Source organism: Myxine glutinosa, chromosome 7 (genome assembly GCF_964187855.1).
Source record: "Myxine glutinosa chromosome 7, kmMyxGlut1.1, whole genome shotgun sequence".
NCBI classification, from domain to species: Eukaryota; Metazoa; Chordata; class Myxini; order Myxiniformes; family Myxinidae; genus Myxine; species Myxine glutinosa.
In genome coordinates this window covers 185,942,427-185,961,088 of record NC_136267.1, presented here as the reverse complement: position 1 = coordinate 185,961,088, position 18,662 = coordinate 185,942,427, and the positions used below count along the sequence as shown (strand labels likewise).

Genomic DNA, 18,662 nt, shown 5'->3' with positions numbered 1-18,662 from the left:
AGGCAGCGCGTGGACACCATTCTGCCTGCAATTCCCCTGTGTGAGTGTGATCGGGCCCGAGTCTGGGTATTAAGTATAAGACTGATGAAGTTCTGCTCTGTCTGCTTTCTACAGAATTGTACATAAGTGTAAATAATAATTAAATTGTGTTATTCCTTTTATTCGACCGTCTTGTGTTTTCCATCATTGACTAAGCGTGGTACAAATAGAACCGCTCTAATCAGGGTCCAATATTAACAGTAATTGCACGGACCACATGGTACGCAATCTGCTCGGTGTACTCAATTTACACGTGGCTCGTGCGAGGCTTGGTTCCCCGCTTCCGTGGCAGCGCAGGTATTTAGGTACGTGCGAGACTTGGTCCCGAAACCCTACCTTGCGTTTGCCCGGAAGAGGCGTTTCAAGTCTCGGTTACACCGGCCCAGAAAGAACAAGGGGCTTAACACCCCCTTGGTAAGGGTAGGAAGGGCGGCGGAAAACCTTAACAATATATAAAGAGTGGTCCAGAAACCTTTGGCACATTTTGAAGAACGATACCTGCAACAAACAACTAAGTTTATTACTGTTCTTTGGTGCAAAAAAAACCATGTTTACTGGTAAATAGTTGTGACTGCTTCAACACGCACAGGCATCACGTGATACGCAACAGGTTGACTTGCATCACGCGATATGGATCGGGGTGAGCTTCGCTCACTGTGCTGCACGCATTTGTCTTTGCATTAGTTCAGTTCATTGTGAATTAGACATCCTAATATGACGGAGGATATCATGAGACAGAAAATTTGCGCTGTACGCTTGTATTCTGCATCTGGAAATTTGGCTGAGGTTCACAGAAAACTTGTCAAAAAATGTGGCGCCGACGCAATTGACAGAAGATCCAACGACAGAATAAACAAGCAGTTTGATGAAACCGGCAGGATTCTTCCAAAACAGTCACCAGGTAGGCATAATACTGTTAAAACTGAGGAAAGCAGAGCGGTCATTCAACAACAACTTGACAGGAACACACCATTATAAACTCGTTGTTAATCAAACGTCACCAACATAAGCTGATCATCGATTTGAAGAATACTAAAAGACTTTAATGCGAAACCATACATACCTAGATTAATTCACCAACTATCTGAGGATGATTTTGACAGGTGCCTTGAGGCATGTGACATTGCTTGGGTTAATGGATATGGACAATGATTTGCAGAACAGAATCTTGCGGTCAGATGAATCCAAGTTTACTTTATCTGGTTCTGTGAATCTCATAACAGCATGATATGGGCAGCAGACAACCCACTATTTACTGTTGAGCACAACGTCCAGTATCAAGCTCGTGTGTCCGTCTGGACCGGCATATCGTCTGGAGACATTGTTGGACCAATATTTTTCAAAGAAAATGTGAATGCTGCAAATTACCTTCTAATGTTGGAGCAGCCTGTATTTCAACTCAATGATGGCCAAATGTGGTTCATGCATGATGGTGTGCCTGCTCATTATGCTGCCAGTGTACGCCAGGCCCTTGATTTGAACTTTACAGAATTTGGATTGGCCGTCGTGGTCCGGTTGAATGGCCGCCGTGGTCTTTGGATTTAATAACAACCTGTGATTTCTTCCTTTGGGGTTTTTTCAAACAAAAAGTGTATGCGAGAAATCCTACGACCCTTAGAGACTTGAAACAATTCATCCACAATGAGACTGCTGCCTTAACGACTGAAACATGCAAAATTGTGTGTTAGAGTGTTTCGTCATGGCTACAACTGTGCATCGACAATGAAGGAAAGCAGTTTGAACATTTGAACTGATCTGTTTCATGTATATTAGAATGATTAGACTGTTTAACGAGCAATCATGTTTTGTTTTGCACCAAAGCACAATAATTAATTTAGTTGTTTGTTGCAGGTATCGTTCTTCAAAATGTGCCCAGCGGTCTGAACCACTCTGTTATATACATTTATACAACAACAGGCATTTTAAGGCCATTTTCCCTGCTAGAGCGATGGTTAGCCATGCGGGCCCCATGACAATATTCTCCATTTTGCCCTATTTTCTGCATCTCCCCTTGTTAACCCCCTTCCCCACATTTCTTCTTCCCCCACCTTTAGCCAAGTCTTTCTCGGTCTTCCCCGTCCTCTAGTGCCTTCTGCATTCATTTCCATCACTCTTCTCAATCAGTCACTTTCATCCTTCCTCAACACGTGACCAAACCATCTCAACCTGTTTCTCTTCACAGCATCCATCACAGGCTCTATTCCCATCATCTTTTGCAATTCATCATTTGTCTTCCTCTCTCTCTCAATGATACTCCACACCTCCACCGAACCATTCGCATTTCCACCCTTTCCAGCCTTCGTTGCTGCTCTACATTCATTACCCATGTCTCGCTCCCATAAATCATAACACTTCTCACACATGCAGCATACACCTTTCCCTTCAGCTTCAACAACACTCCCCTCCTCGTCAGCACTCCACTCAGTCCCCGAAACTTCTTCCATGCACATCTCACTCTAGCAACCGTTGCCGAGTCTGATCCACCTTCTCCATTCAGCATGTCTCCTAGGCAGCAAAATGTTTTCACACCTTCCAGCTTCACGCCATCTCCAAGATCCAACTCAACATTTCCTCAATCTGCAGCTCCCACTGTGCACACCTTACACTTGAATGTAGCTGCCACACTGGTTAATGACCCTCTCAGACCACTACATTTTTGATGAACCCACTCAGTGCACATTGTACATTGAATGGAGTTCACTCCAACACCCTTCCTACACACAGCACACGGCCACCAGTTCCCAGTTCTTTCCACCTCACAACATGCTTTACCACTTGCCATCACCTTCATCTTTCCGATATTCACCTTCAGACCTTTTGCCTCCATACATTCCTTCCACTTGTTAATCTTCTCCTTCAGTCCATCCATACTTTCTCCAATCAACACCAGATCATCTGCAAACAACTCCCACGGTAAACCCTCCTTTAAGTTACGAGCCAGCACCTCCATCACAGCTACAAATAGTAGTGGACGAAGTACCGACCCTTGATGCACTCCCACCTTCACCTCAAACTCACCACTGTTCCCGTCCTTCGTCCTAACAGCCGTGCGCGCTCTCGTGCATTGCCATCACTACTCGGATCAACCATTCCTCCACTCCTAACTTCCTCAATGCCCATGTCATGACTTTGAGTGGAACCCTATTGAATGCTTTCTCCAGATCAACAAAGCCAAGAAACAACTTCTTCCTCTTCTCCATGTACTTCTCCTGCAACTGCCTCACAATAAAAAGCACGTCTGTCGTTCCTCTTCCTGGCATAAATCGAAACTGCATTTCTTGATCTTCACTTTCTTCCTTATCCTCTTCTCCAACACTCTTTCCAATACCTTCATTCCATGCTCCAATAACTTTATCGCTCAATACGAGCCACAGTCCAGAGGGTCACCTTTCCCCTCATACAGAGGGACGAGGGTACTTAGTTCCCAATCCACTGGAATGCGGCCTTCTTCCACCACCAGATTACAGATCTCTGTCATTGTCTTCACACCCCAACTTCCCGCTGCCTTCAACATATCTCCCACAACTCCCGTCGACCCTCCCGCTTTTCTACTCTTCATTGCTTTTATCGCTTCCTCAACTTCCTTCTCAGTTATCTTCTCTGCCGTTCCTAAAACTGGGTTACTCTCGATGTTGCCATCCCATTCATTCTCTGCATTCAACAGCATTTCCATATATCTCTTCCATCTTCCTTTAATTCCATCTGGATCCACAACGATTTGCCCCACTTCATCCTTCAAGCAACTCACCCCCATCACATCACACCTCTCTTTCGCTATCTGCTTTGCAATCCTGAATACCGCTCTCTGACCCTCTTCCGAATCCAAGCATTCTCTGAACATTTTCCGATATGCCTCCTGCGCCTTTGCTACCTCTTTCTTTGCAGCCTTCTTGGCTGCCTTACAACTTTCATGCTCTGCCTCTTCTGCCCCCGTACCCTCCGCCTTCTGCCATTCCTTGAACTTCTTCCTCTTCTCGTCAATCCTCTTTCCAACTTCATCATCCCACCACCATGTTTCCGAGTGCCTCGGTGGTCCTTTTGTCCATCCACATACCTCACCAACGGCTCCCAACAGACTATCTTTCATTGACATCCAACCACTTTCAAGCTCAACCACATCTTCCTCTACCATACTCAGCCTCTCTTTTAATGCCTCCCTTACTGTCACCTCTTTCAACCTCCACACATTTATTCTCGGTTGGTACTTCACCTGCTGAGCTCTCCTTGCACCTTTCACCCTTATGTCGCAGACAACCAAGTGGTGCTGTGAAAAAGCCTCCTCCCCCGGGATCACCTTTGTGTCCCGGAGATGCCCCCTATCTCGTCTACACACCATCAGGTAGTCAATGGTTGTCGTCGACCCACCTGACGTGTATGTAACAAGCTTATTGTCCACTTTCTGGAACTGAGTATTACAAATCAACAAATCAGCTCCATCAGCAAACTCCAAAATCCTTTCACCTTCTCCATTTCTCACACCATATCCGTAACCCCCATGAACTCCCTCAAAACCGTCCATACTCCTTCCCACATGTCCATTTAGGTCTCCTCCTACCACAACAACTTCCTCATCTTTCACGTTTTCCATCAGCATCTCTATCGCACACCAGAACTTGTCCTTCTCTTCATCGCTCAGACCACTGAGGAACATATCCCGAAATGACGTTCACCAAGAGCTTTCCAATCATCATTTTCACCATCATCAACCTTTCACTCACTCCAGTCACACTCACCACACTGTCTACAAAGTCCTCAGAAAACAGGACACCAACACCATTCACGCCCTCCGGGCACCCTTGCCACGCAAACACATGTTATATACATGTATATATATATATATATATATATATATATATATATATATATATATATATATATACATACACACACATATACAGTCGTGGCCAAAAATATTGACACCCTTCCACTTTTTTCAAATAGTTCACAATTTTCTCTAAAAATAAGTTCAACATGGGGTTTGGGCCAGCATTTCCACCCGTTTCAGGACACCTCTGGTCGTTATCGAATGCAATCTCACGAGTCAGTGTTATGTCAATGAAGTTTTGAGACCTCATCTGCTGCCATTTCTCCAGGCTCATCCTGACATCGCAGTTTTCCAGCAGGACAATAATAATAAATCTTTATTGTCCCATATTCAGGGAAATTATTATTTGGTGACACCGTAAGTTGACCATCATTAAAACATAAAACACAAAGGGAATAAGAAAACAACAAGTACAGATACATTCAAAGTACACCGCCCCATGCCAAATAATTAAATACCCTGCAGCGCGGCATTGCCGGGGTGCCTTCGGCGCCCGGCAATACCGCAGTGCACCCCATAGAGGCTGCATTGGGAGGGAGAGGTGTACGCTAATTGATTGATTAATCGTATAATTAAAATCAATAAAAGATTATCACAAAATATTTTCTTCATCAATTGGCTAATAGCATAACTAAACCACTAGTGCTTCATTCGAAGATGTATCTTTTAGAAATTTAATTAAATAAATTTTTTATTTAATAAAATTTTAATAAAAAATTAAATAATTAATTGATTAATCAATAAATAATTAATCGATTAATCAATAAATAATTAATCGATTAATTGATTAATCAATAAATTAAAAATATCCTTGATAGCCACATCACTTGGTCACTGTCATGTCCAAATATTAGCTTCCCAGCTCAAAAGGTGCCTGAGATATTGGTCAAATGAGAGAAGAAAAAAAAAAAGATTAATAATGAAAATAAATAAATAATAATCATTAAAAAATTAAATTATTAATCAATTCGGTCACAGAACACATAAACCACCACCATTTCATCAGAATCTGTGACTGAAATTTTTTTTTTTTAGTAATTAATCGAATAATTAAATAATTAATTGATTAATTGATTAATCAATAAAATCAAAAATATCCTTGATAGCCAAATCACCTGGGCATTGGCATGTCCAAATATCAGCTTCCTAACTCAAAACGTGCCTGATACTTAGGCAGTTAAGACCGAAAAATAGGGCGCATCGTTCATTTTTTCAGGAAAGCACCAAATTTGGCACAGATGTAGTATGGACCTATACAATTGTTTTCCTGTGGGGCGCCCAAAAATTCAGAACCCCTGGTGGCCGCCATATTGAATTTCAACATGACCGCCCTCCATGACCTATTTCCCTCAATAACTTCTATACTATGAGCGATAACACCACAGTTCCAGTGTCTTACCCCATGTTTTCATGGTCTCTGAATCCAATGGGATCAATTGCATAAAGATTGGCATCCATCATCTTTAATTTCAAGATGGCCACCATGGTGTTTCCATTTTCCTTGAATCTCTTATAGTATTTTAGGTAAAATTTCAATTCCAAGTGATACACATTGTTTTATTGGTCTCTGATAACAATGGAATGGTATTAATTAATCAAAGTTACACACAGTTGCAGTTTTAACTTAAAATATTGTGGGCACTTGAAAGGTGGAGGCTCTCTCACAGACGCGTAGTACTACAAGCACTGTCCATCGCAGTCACACAGTGGTGTGCAGGGCAGATTTGCCCTGGAGCATTTACAGTTGCCTTTACAGGCCGACCTACAATGGCAGCTTGTAAGCTCTGAACATGCCTCCTGTATCAGTGGTATTGTGGTCCAAATTGGTGTCCAAGAAGTCCCTGTTTTCATCCAGCCCTAATCAGCTGGTGATGGAAGTTCTGGGTAGGGCACAAGTGCCTGACTCCATACGTGTCCAGCCTGAAAACATGCACGTTTTAGGTGTTGTTCGAAGGCGTCTGTTGTTGGGGGAATGTGATCAATTGTTCTTGCCTTCTTCGTGAACAAGTGTCAGCACATGTCATTCACTGTCTTTATCTCGGTAGTCCGGTCATAGAGGATGGCAACATATCTTTCTCTGCTCTGCAGTTCCATAGTAATAGCGTCCACAGATGGCCTATAAGCGAGAGCATGAAAGGTCTGCGTGATGCTGGGGTATGCCTCCCAAGCCTTCCAGGCTGTCTTTTTCCCAATTTGGGCAAAAAATGACACTGTGTCGCAGCCAGTGAAGGCATGAAATAATGGCAAAGACTCGGACTTCCTGCGGCCAAGGCAGGTGGCAATTTTATGGATGGCAAGGTAGCGCTGGCTTTTACCAGTGCCAATGGCAATCCAGAGTTCCTCCACACCATGTGACTGGTAGGTAAAGTAGTGTGCTATTGCCAAGACCACAATATCAGAATCTACAGTTCGAATCAATACCCGTTTTCTCCCCTTTTTCACGGCATCCAGGACATTTTTTTCGATTTTTTGAATTTTCTGAATTTTTGGGTGCCCCTCAGGAAAACAATTGTATAGGTCCATACTACATCTGTGCCAAATTTGGTGCTTTCCTGAAAAAATGAACGATGCTTCCTCTTAACTGCCTAACTATGAGTTAATGGTCATAAGAGAAAGCAAATTTGATTAATTAAATAAGTACTTAATTAATCGCTAATAATTAAATAACTCCTCAATTGATTGATTATTCAAAAAACAAAAAATACCGTTTTTGCCAAAGGACTTGCCGGAATTTCAGCTTCCTAGCTCAAAGGATGGCTGAGATATCGCCCGGACAACCAAGAAAGAAAACAAACAAACAAACAAACAACCAGAGTGAAAACTGAGTACTCCCTTTCAGCGTGCGTCACTGCCGAGCCCCCTTCGGTGCCCGGTAATGACGATTTGCAATGCCTGGAGATGGCATAGGAAAGGTGCGGTGTACAATATAAAAAGATATAAAATATAAAATAAATATAAAATATGGAAGATTGACTAAACAGCAAAATGTCTCGGAATTTGAATTTAGCATTTGAATTGCACATGGTACAAATAATCTTTTGAAAATGTTCTTCATCCTCCTTACACGAAAGCGTCTCCCTGATGGCAGTTTTTCAAAAAGTCCGTTCACGAAATGACTTTCATCAGTACACACCTGCACTGCCTTCCTTTTCAATGCTCGCAGGTATAGATAACCCAGACTGGTTGAAGGCCCACCTACAGCTTTAAATGCCAGTGTAATGACCTTTATCAATCGTGACTTTTCCGCACATTAAGATAACTGTACCAGGAAATCAAATTAAATGATAAAACACTGATCAGTAAGGAATTTGTTAACATCCGCATCACACGAGAGCGAACACCAAATGAATTCAACTTCCTGAGAAGATACAATCTTTGCATTGATTTATTGTACACAACATCAGTATTTCCATCAAAAGTTAACTTGTTATCAATAAAGGTGCCCAGGTATTTAAATTTGCTAACAATTTCCACCTTCTCACCATTTATGGTTTCAGGCTCATGATTGTGACCTTTCCAAAAGTCCAAAATCATCTCTTTAGTTTTGTCCACATTCAAAGTAAGACAAAAGTCCCCGCACCACTTATTCAGTGTCAATCTCATCGAGGTGAAGATACAAAGGATGAATGATCGGAAAGACAGCCAACAATGGCGGTATCGTCTGTGTACTTAAGAAAGTTACAAAGTTCTTTAAGAGCCACACATCCATTGGTGCACAAACTGAACAGTAGAGGTGACGATACACCGCCTTGTGGAGCACCAGTATTCAAGATCGATAACTTTGATAAGCTACCATTCACCCTCACCTGCTGAGGTCTCGAAAAAACTTTCCACCCAGAGTATGATATGGGGGTTCAGGCACAGGTCACTCAACACTTTCACAAGGGTAAATGGCTGCATCGTGTTAAAGGCTGACGACAAATCAATAAATAACACATGGACATAGGTTCCATTCGGGTCAAGGTGACGTGTGATTAGATGAAGTAAGCTGAGCCAGGTATCTTCAACACCTCGTCTTGCTTTGTATGCAAATTGTAAAGGATCCAGTTTCGGAGTTACATCTGATGCTATAAACGTCACCATCAATTTCTCCATACATTTACACAAGATGGAGGTAAGGGCAACAGGTCCATAATCATTGAGCCGCCTTGGGTGAACCTTTTTTGTCACGGGAATAATAATGGACCTTTTCCAACAAATAGGAACAGTACGAGTATGCTCATACGCTCGACCCCATGCTGCTCGCCTGACCACCAACCTCCTCCAGGAACAGGGTGTTGAAGTGAATAATGCCTTATTCCCCTGACCTCAATCCCATTGAGCATTTATGGGGTGAGCTTGGTCGACGTCTTGCATCGAGGAGATCAACGGCTGTCAATCGGCAAATGCTCATTCAAGGCTTGCAGGAGGAGTGGGACAGACTTCCCCTGGACCGCATCAGACGCCTGGTACAGAGCATGCGTCGGAGGTGTACAGCCTGCATCACAGCTCAAGGAGGACACACACGATATTGAGGACTGCTGTCATTCTGTCCGTGACGGTTAGGAGTGTTGTGTCCATTTCTGTGTCATTTTGTTTTGACTGTATTCAGGTGCATGCCTTTGTGTTGCAATGCTGTGACTTTGTTTGCACCACCCCTTGTGATGTTCATGCTTTTTGTTTTCTGTGATTGAGGCAACCTCTTGTTTATTGACATGTGTTTTGTAAAGATACCTGAACTTTACCTGTGTTCAAATATTTTTCAGTTTTGAGTGGAGGATTTCAATGAGTGTCCTTCTAAAGATTTGGTAAGTTTCTTTAGATGTTGAGTTTATATATTTATATATATACTAGCTTGGCTCGGCTCGCTGCGCTCGCCTCACCACGCATCGCTACAGAGGAACAGGCTTATTTTAGCTGAGGATAATGACTGCACCTGAGTTGCTGTGTTGTCATGATTTACAACAATCATAATACAAACAATTATTTTGCACAAATGTATTTGTTGTGTTTGTGATATTACATTTTTATAGGCAATTTAGGTTCAAGATTTAGGTTGAATGTTTTTTTTTCAAGAAAGAACCCCTCAGCACATACATAGGGGAGGGGTAGGTGCAGACTGGAAGTTTGGGACGATTACACCTCACCACCACGTAATTATAAATACCTCACCACCACGTAATTATAAATACCTCACCACCACGTAATTATAAATACCTCACCACCACGTAATTATAAATACCTCACCACCACGTAATTCAAAACACCTCACCACCATGTGATTTAAAAACACCTCACCACCACGTAATTCAAAACACCTCACCACCATGTGATTTAAAAACACCTCACCACCACGTAATTATAAATACCTCACCACCACATAATTATAAATACCTCACCACCACGTGATTATAAATACCTCACCACCACGTAATTATAAATACCTCACCACCACGTAATTATAAATACCTCACCACCACGTAATTATAAATACCTCACCACCACGTAATTATAAATACATCACCACCACATAATTCAAAACACCTCACCACCACGTAATTATAAACACCTCACCACCACGTAATTCAAAACACCTCACCACCATGTGATTTAAAAACACCTCACCACCACGCCTTTTAAAAACACCTCACCACCACATAATTCAAAATACCTCACCACCACGTGATTCAAAACCACCACCACCACGTTATTAAAAACACTTCACAACCACGGAAACAAAAGTTTGAGGGAGTAGTTCAGTGACAACACAGACACTGCCCAGATGTGTCGATATATAAATGACTGTACCCGAGTTGCCGTTTTGTCATGGTTTACACCAATCATAATTCAAACAATTATTTTGCACAAATGTATATTTAATATACGTGATATCACATTTTATAAACAATTGAAGTTGAAATCTTGTGTTGAAAAAAAAATTCCAAAATAATAAATTGGAAAATTTTTCAAAAACAAATACCCTTAGGGCATACCGACGGGAGAGATATGTGCATACCAGACGTTTGGTAGGATTTCACAAAAGTTTGAGGGAGTAAGTTCAGTGACAAGACAAGACAACACAGACACTGCACAGATATATATATATATATATATATATATATATATATATATATATATATATATATATATATATATATATATATATATATATATATATATATATATATATATCTATATATATATATATATATAGATAGATATATAGATATATATAGCCTGGTGTTGGCTTAGCGGTTAGGGTGCCGGCTTGGGATCCTAGGATCCTGGGTTCGAATCCCGGTCGATCGCTATATTAACGCCAGGGGGGGTTTACTCAGCCTGTCATCCTTCCGAGGTCGGCAAATTGAGTACCGGCTTGCTGGGATGAATGATCCCGGCGTGTACCCCGGCTCAGAATAGGTACACCGTATCCCTGCGCATCACCGTAAGAGGCGACCAGAATAGGTACACTGTAAGAGGCGACCAAGGGTTGGCGTCAGGAAGGGCACCCGGCCATAAAAACATTGCCTCAAACAGGGAACCATGATTGTCATGGGGCCCGCAAGGCTAACCCCCGCTCTAGCGGGGAAAATGGCCTTAAAACGATCATTCATATATATATATATATATATATATATATATATATATAGCCATATACATGTCTCCTCCATTATAAAAAGATTACTTTTTCTTTTAACATGAGGCTTTCAATCTCAAGGATAAATGGATGGTAATCTCAGTATAGTTACACTTACCACACAAGCAAAATAAGGGATTTTTTGTTTGTTTGTATACAAGATCGAGGCACGTGAAAGCTAACATTGAAATAACATTGAAAAATTGGTTGATGTACAAATAATTTGCGTGAACACAGTAAATAATCATTTGACACACTGATGAGCAGAAGGTTAAAGTGATCATTAAGAATAACAAGTTGAAAGGTATATTTCTGCAACACATCTTTATTACTTTGCTTAAAAGGCTCCAAAATAAAGCCAATCATGACTCTGCCATCTGCTGAGGAAAATTACAGTATATATAAACTTCACAAGTCACTTCTTGAAAGCACGAGAGTATTGCCATAATTTTTGTGCGTCACTGAAGAAAAGAAGAAGGAACGCAAGGATATTATGAATGAGTTGGGTGTTAGGATGGAATCAGAAGACATTGGAGGTTTCAGGTTGAGGTGGTTTGGAAAAGTGTTGAAAAGGACTGCGAGAGGTCAAATACGAACTGCGTGGGAGAAACCAGGAAGACAGAAAAAGGAGTAAAGGGACACAAAGGTTGCGATGGAGGAATGTTATTTTAAAGGATATGGAGCTGGTGGGAGTGAGGATGGGGGATGCAACAGACAGAGCAATATGGCGAAAGAATATCCGAGCCGCAAACCCTAGAAGGGAATAACGGTCGAAGGAAGAAGAAGCCCTATCATGCTCGATACATATTTTTGGACAGTTTATTTTTTAGGACAAATGGTCTTGCCTCCCACAAATCGCCATCCACTTCACCATCTCTTTGCCTTTTCACAATCCTCGATCTACCTTTATTGGGTTGTGGTTATGGTTATAAAGGTTAGGGTTGTTGTTAGGGTTGTGGTTAAGATTGTAAGGGTTAGGGTTGTGGTTAGTGTTGTAAGAGTTAGGGTTGTGGTTAGTGTTGTAAGGGTTAGGGTTGTAAGGGTTAGGGTTGTGGTTAAGGTTGTAAAGGTTAGGGTTGTGGTTAGCGTTGTAAGGGTTAGGGTTGTGGTTAGTGTTGTAAGGGTTAGGGTTGTGGTTAGTGTTGTAAAGGTTAGGGTTGTGGTTAGCGTTGTAAGGGTTAGGGTTGTGGTTAGTGTTGTAAGGGTTAGGGTTGTAAGGGTTAGGGTTGTTAGGGTTGTAAGGGTTAGGGTTATGGTTAGGGTTGTAAAGGTTAGGGTTGTGGTTAGGGTTGTAAGGGTTAGGGTTGTGGTTAGCATTGTAAGGGTTAGGGTTGTGGTTCGTGTTGTAAGGGTTAGAGTTGTGGTTAGGGTTGTAAGGGTTAGGGTTGTGGTTAGTGTTGTAAGGGTTAGGGTTGTGGTTAGTGTTGTAAAGGTTAGGGTTGTGGTTCGTGTTGTAAGGGTTAGAGTTGTGGTTAGGGTTGTAAGTAAGGGTTAGGGTTGTGGTTCGTGTTGTAAGGGTTAGAGTTGTGGTTAGTATTGTAAAGGTTAGGGTTGTTGTTAGGGATTGAAATTCCATCATTTTATGGACCAAATACTATAATAATATGGCTACTTGTTTATAATCGCCAACATACTTTACCTCTCATATTTCAATAATAATAAGAGAAATAAAGATAAACCAACTTCGAATTGCTTTGTTTTGGCCCCAGTTGTGTATGGTATCCTTTCCAAACATTCCCCTCCTAGGTCTTCTTGTTCATTATAATGAAACATTTTTACTTGGAATTGCTTGCTACATCGTCACTCAAAATCACTTTATTTTGTACTTTGTATGTATAATCACAACTTTGCCCTTATTAACATCTCTGTTTCAAAGTTACCAGAGTATGTACAACAGATCATGCGATCCCATTCCGAAACATACCTCACCCAGCTCCCCACCACATCTTACACGAGAGAAAAAAGGTCTTGCCTGCAGGGATTGTTCATGAATTCTGGAAGAGTTTTCACAAATGGTGACAAAGGTTTCTCCACAAAAGTTCCAAAACCAATCCGGAAGTTCCTTGTGAGCTTCAGCATGCTGTCTGCAAGGGTCGTTCCGAGAGTCTTGATTTTGCCCAGGTCATCAAACATGGATGCAGACAAATCCATCAGGTAATAAAGGTCGACGGGGTAGCCTTCCAAAAGGGCCACTTCAACCTGGAAGGTTTCTGAGATTCCTGTGGACACCACAAGTAAAAGATCTCTCAAACACTACAGCATCCTTTAAAATTAAATAAATGACGTTTGATCAGGTAACGTGACAGCCTGAGTTCACCTTCCTGGGCTTGTAAGGAAAACTATCTCGAAATGTGCCTCAGACATACAATACCGGTCAAAAGTTTTAGAACACCTCAATTTTTTCCAGTTTTTAGTGAAATTTACGTAGTTGAATGTCCAGTGGATAACCTGAAATGGTACAAAGGTAAGCAGTAAACTGCTCGATGTTAAAAAAAATGTTTAGGTTAGCAAAAACGGGAAAATAATGTAAATTTCACAGTTATATTGTAAAAAAAAAAGGCCTTCTTCAGGGAACAAGTAATGGGTTAACAACTTACACCTGTTCTGCAGCAATGTAAGCTAATTAAGCCTTGAAAGTTGATGCAAACAATTCCTACAGGTGTCCCAACCTCTGCTGATTACTTGATTACAAACCCCCTGTCTGTATAAAAGCAGTATTGGAGCAGACTGTTATTATACCCTCTGAAGCATTATTTGGACAACTGGAGGAAACTCTGACAGGAAGAGGTCTGGCAGACCCAAAGCCACAACAGAATCAGAAGACAAGTTTCTGAAGTCAATAGCTTGCTTGATAGGTGGCTCACAGGACAACAGCTTCAAGCACAGCTCAACACTGGTCGAAGTAAGCAAGTCTCAGTTTCAACTGTGAAGAGAAGACTTCGAGCTGCAGGTTTGACAGGTCGAGTGGCAGTAAGAAAGCCATTGCTAAGATGGCAAAATAAGAAAAAGAGGCTTGCCTGGGCCATGAAGCACCGCCAGTGGACTACTGAAGACTGGAAGAAGGTCTTATGGACTGATGAATCAAAATTTGAAATCTTTGGTTCATCACGCAGGGTTTTTGGATGCCGTCGAGTAGGCGAAAGGATGGTTCCTCAGTGTGTGACACCAACTGTCAAACATGGAGGAGGAAGCGTGATGGTCTGGGGCTCTTTTGCTCGATCCAGAGTCGGCGACTTGCACAGAGTGACTGGCACCCTGAACCAAAAGAGCTACCACAGCATTTTGCAGCGCCATGCAATACCCTCTGGTATACGCCTAGTTGGTCAGGGGTTCATCCTACAGCAAGATAATGACCCTAAACACACCTCCAGGCTATGTCAAAACTACCTTCGAGGAAAAGAACAAGACGGTAGGCTTCAAATCATGGAATGGCCAGCAGTCTCCAGACCTAAACCCCATCGAGCTGGTTTGGGATGAACTGGACAGAAGGGTGAAAGCAAAGCAACCTACAAGTGCAACACATTTGTGGGAACTTCTGCAACAGTGTTGGGAAGAACTTCCCGAACAATATTTGATTTCCATTGTAGAGAGAATGCCAAGAGTGTGTTCGGCGGTTATATCTGCAAAAGGCGGCTACTTTGCTGAGTCAAAAATTTTAAATTACATTTTGTTAAACAAAATGATTCTATGATTTCTTTTATATCTGCAATTGTTTATTTGTTCTTTGCTTAATTTCAGAGTACATTGAGACATTAAACTGCGTAAATTTCAATAAAAACTGGAAAAATTGAGGTGTTCTAAAACTTTTGACCAGTAGTGTACACGCGTACAAGGAAAGTTAGACACAACAGGAGGACGTTTGGCTCATCATGCCTGTGCCGTATCTACACCTCTAACTTATCCGATCAATTCACTTGTTTTCAATGTACCAACTCCATCATGACCATAACTTAATCTAACTTCACAACTACATCCTTTTATTATAAAGCTTGCATATCCCTTTAATCTCTAAAGGCAAACAATTTATGATGGATTACTGATCATGCACAATGGCCTGCCTTTTTGAGAGATACTGCAGAATCATTAATGTCCACAAACCAAAGAAACCCGAAAGAGGCGACTTTACAGCCCCCATCAGAAGGACGGCATCTTGGACAACATCTTTATTCGATCTTGGACAGTATCCGCCAACACAAGTCAGGGGCCAAATCTTCCCCATTCTTCCCTGCTGCCTGGATTCGTTAGTGCAGTGCAATCACAGTCAGAGTGCCGATTGGTTCTCATGGACCAGCCCTTGCGCTCTTGTGTCTCTCTTTTGTCTCTCTTTTGTCTTTCTTTTCTCTTCTCTCTCTCTCTCTCTCACTCTCTCTCTCTTGGCCCTGACTTTGTGAAGATGGAGGTACACCTTCCTGGAAGTGGGGTATCTCTAGGTCGCTCCTGCGAGGTCGATCGGCCGTCTGCGTGCCCCGTGCTTGTTCAAGACAACTGTCCGGAGCTATACAACAGCAACAACAACAACATCTTTATTTGGATTAGACTCTACGGGGGGAAGTAATCCATGATCAGACAGTTCAGAGGTGAGCACTCTACCAGCTGAGCTGTTCTGACATCCATCAGCCTAAAATGTCCAGATTTTCATGGAAGTCTCTCATTGATCCAAGTACTAAACTGGCTTAACTCTGCCCAGCTTAGAGATGATGCCATCGGCCATAGTCAAGTGGATTAGTGGTAGATACTCAAACGGTCTTCTTTACCATCGTCAGTGTATAAAGAAATTAGCATCATCCAGAGAAAAACATTATGAATGTTTCTAAGACTCTACAGATCCTCGATGCTGTGGGAGCAGTTTCTTGGCAAGGGTTGTACAAGGTGGTTTGTCATTGCCTTCCCAGCATTGTTCGTGCACTATCCTTTAAAAATGCTGAGCATCAAGCAAGTAAGCAGCAAGTACCATGTTTAAAATCTTTGGTATGACTCGGGCAGGGTTTGAACCATGCACCGACCTCCCAGACAAAGAGCGTACGCTCCAACCATTGCGCCAGTGAGTCTGGTTAGAACATGATAATCTGACCCGTATTTTTGTAAACAATAAAATCACTCAGCTGTGTAATGTTAAACATCTAAAATGAAAATATCGATTTATCAGCCTCGCCCTGCACTTGCCCCTGTTGTCTCTCCATATAAATGTTCTCAGATTGGGTAATTCACAAGTATTTACCAAAAGTTTATGCGATTACATTATATGAAGGAAATGCGTTTTTCTGCCATGAATCACATGCACATCTTCCCAATAGCAGCTAAGGCAAAGCAACACAAGCAAAGCAACAAAAAATTCATTCTTTTCAACTTTGAGTGCTCCGCAACCTTCGCAATGTAACAGCAGTGCACTTCCATTCAGCCAATATGTTTCACTGGTCTCCAATGTGGGAGTGAAATCAAGCTGTAGAACATGAAGACCATGGCTTGATTTCACGACCCGACGATGTGGTTCATCCTCATCGGAACCAAATTTGGAGTAACGGCGACATGCCTGGGTGAGGAACAGTGAAAATTGGTGCAAATGGAGCGATGGCATTGGGTGCACAGGGGGCAAGGGCGGTTTTTAAAAATGTTTGTGGGAGGGTTGGGAGGACAGCTATGGTGTGGGAGGAGTGACAAACCAGGCCGGAGCTGCAAGGACAACCTCTGGGGAGCCAGCTGCACCACTGAAGCCAAGTCACTTTTTCTTGCCTGGCTGATTGGCCGGTTTTCTGTAACTGTTAGCCGATTCGTCGGTGTTTCAATGTGCATTTTATCGCAGCCTTTCTGAAGGAGGTTCTCTGGAAGGTTGCAACGCGACTTGAGATTTCCAATGGAGGAGAAGTCCTGGGAATGAACATTAATGGGTGGGATGAACATCTGACTCACAGTACTTTCCCTGCTTATTTAGTTCAAATAACAAAATGACTCAAATATTTTCACCAAATGCTGAGAACTACATCCAATGACATCACTCATTTTGTAAACTCTGAATTAGTTGTGATGATGTGAAGCTTGCATGTCACAACAACTGGCAAGGTCTCACATATGCTCAGGGGGCGTTTATAAATTAGTGAACCCTCCAAAATTCCTTATTCCTTTAAAAGTTCTCAAGCAAGTGCAGAGGTTGTTTCTTCAAAGTGCTTTTGGAATGTTGTGGCTGTTCAATTCCCAGCTGCCATAAACGTCAGTGCAAGTGGTCTTATTAAGGAATCTTCGCAATGGGGGTTATATATTCATTCAAAACATTCCAAAAACTTCAGGAATGTCAAAACATGCAAACAGAAATATTTGGTACATTACAGACATGGAGGAAATACAAACTTTGCTTGTTCACTGTAGTACACACACAGCAAAGAAAATGCTAATACACCCAAGCTAGGATAAAGCAAACAGCTATAAAATTGTTCTCCACATCATATCTTCATTGGGGACCTTGAACATTATCACTTTCAGTGTGGCCATCTTTAACAACTTTGCTACTATTCAAAATGTTAGAGAAAAACAAAGCATTGCTTTTACTTCTCCGTGTTTCCTGTGACAAAAAATTATACAGTCGGATAACACAAGCGGTCACTTAATTTTTTTAATTTTTTTTTAATGAAAATGACCTCAAAGTGATGTTGTCATAATTTGGGAACATGCACGAACCGTGGCATGATGTAACTGGAATATTCAAAACACTTTTATCCTGTTTTCAGAAATGTAGATAAACTACACAATTTATGTAACTGCGGAGATCGTAGAACACCATACCCTGCGCAGTCTTAACAAGAAAAGACAAAGGAAGAGACTTTTTTGAAATCTTGCTTTGCATTTGTGAGCACAATCTATAATTCCTACGAGCCGCGATTTTGGCTGAATCTCCATATTCCCCGACGATGAGGGCGGCAAATTTGATTGGTCGAGCTGACATAAAATGGCGCAATATTTTGTCCATGTACTGCTAAATTGGAGGTTTTTGAAAGTACCAAGAAGGCGATTTGTGTTTTGCGGTGTTTAAGTATATACTTAAATTGAAATAAAACAATTAAAGTTTTAGAGGTCGTATAAGAACAAACAAATAATAAAAAACATTTTTGAATGTTTACCGCCCTTGACGCAGCTTTTTTTACACCATCCTATCATTAGCACGTTACATTAGTTATTCGTGCCTGTTTGTGT

The 18,662-nt window shown here is 41.7% G+C and overlaps 1 protein-coding gene and 1 long non-coding RNA gene across 5 annotated transcripts in view; one reads left to right on the top strand and one right to left on the bottom strand.

The window, feature by feature from the left end:
• Positions 1–9,621, top strand: part of LOC144893039 (uncharacterized) — a 40,854-nt gene extending 31,233 nt beyond the window's left edge. Inside the window, exon 4 of the long non-coding RNA XR_013624195.1 lies at positions 9,610–9,621. This is a non-coding gene — a long non-coding RNA (uncharacterized LOC144893039). The remainder of the gene's footprint in view (positions 1–9,609) is intronic.
• The window catches only part of LOC137431895 (integrin beta-6), a 194,552-nt gene that overhangs the window by 131,643 nt on the left and 44,247 nt on the right, over positions 1–18,662 (bottom strand). For 2 of the 4 annotated variants that reach the window (XM_068123725.2, XM_068123727.2), the window contains exons 4-5: positions 17,141–17,345; positions 13,432–13,699 (exon numbers count right to left, since the gene is read on the bottom strand). In XM_068123725.2, the coding sequence (XP_067979826.1) occupies positions 13,432–13,699; positions 17,141–17,345 (473 nt within the window). The remainder of the gene's footprint in view (positions 1–13,431; positions 13,700–17,140; positions 17,346–18,662) is intronic. The other 2 variants (XM_068123726.2, XM_078782626.1) reach the window with 1 other exon arrangement.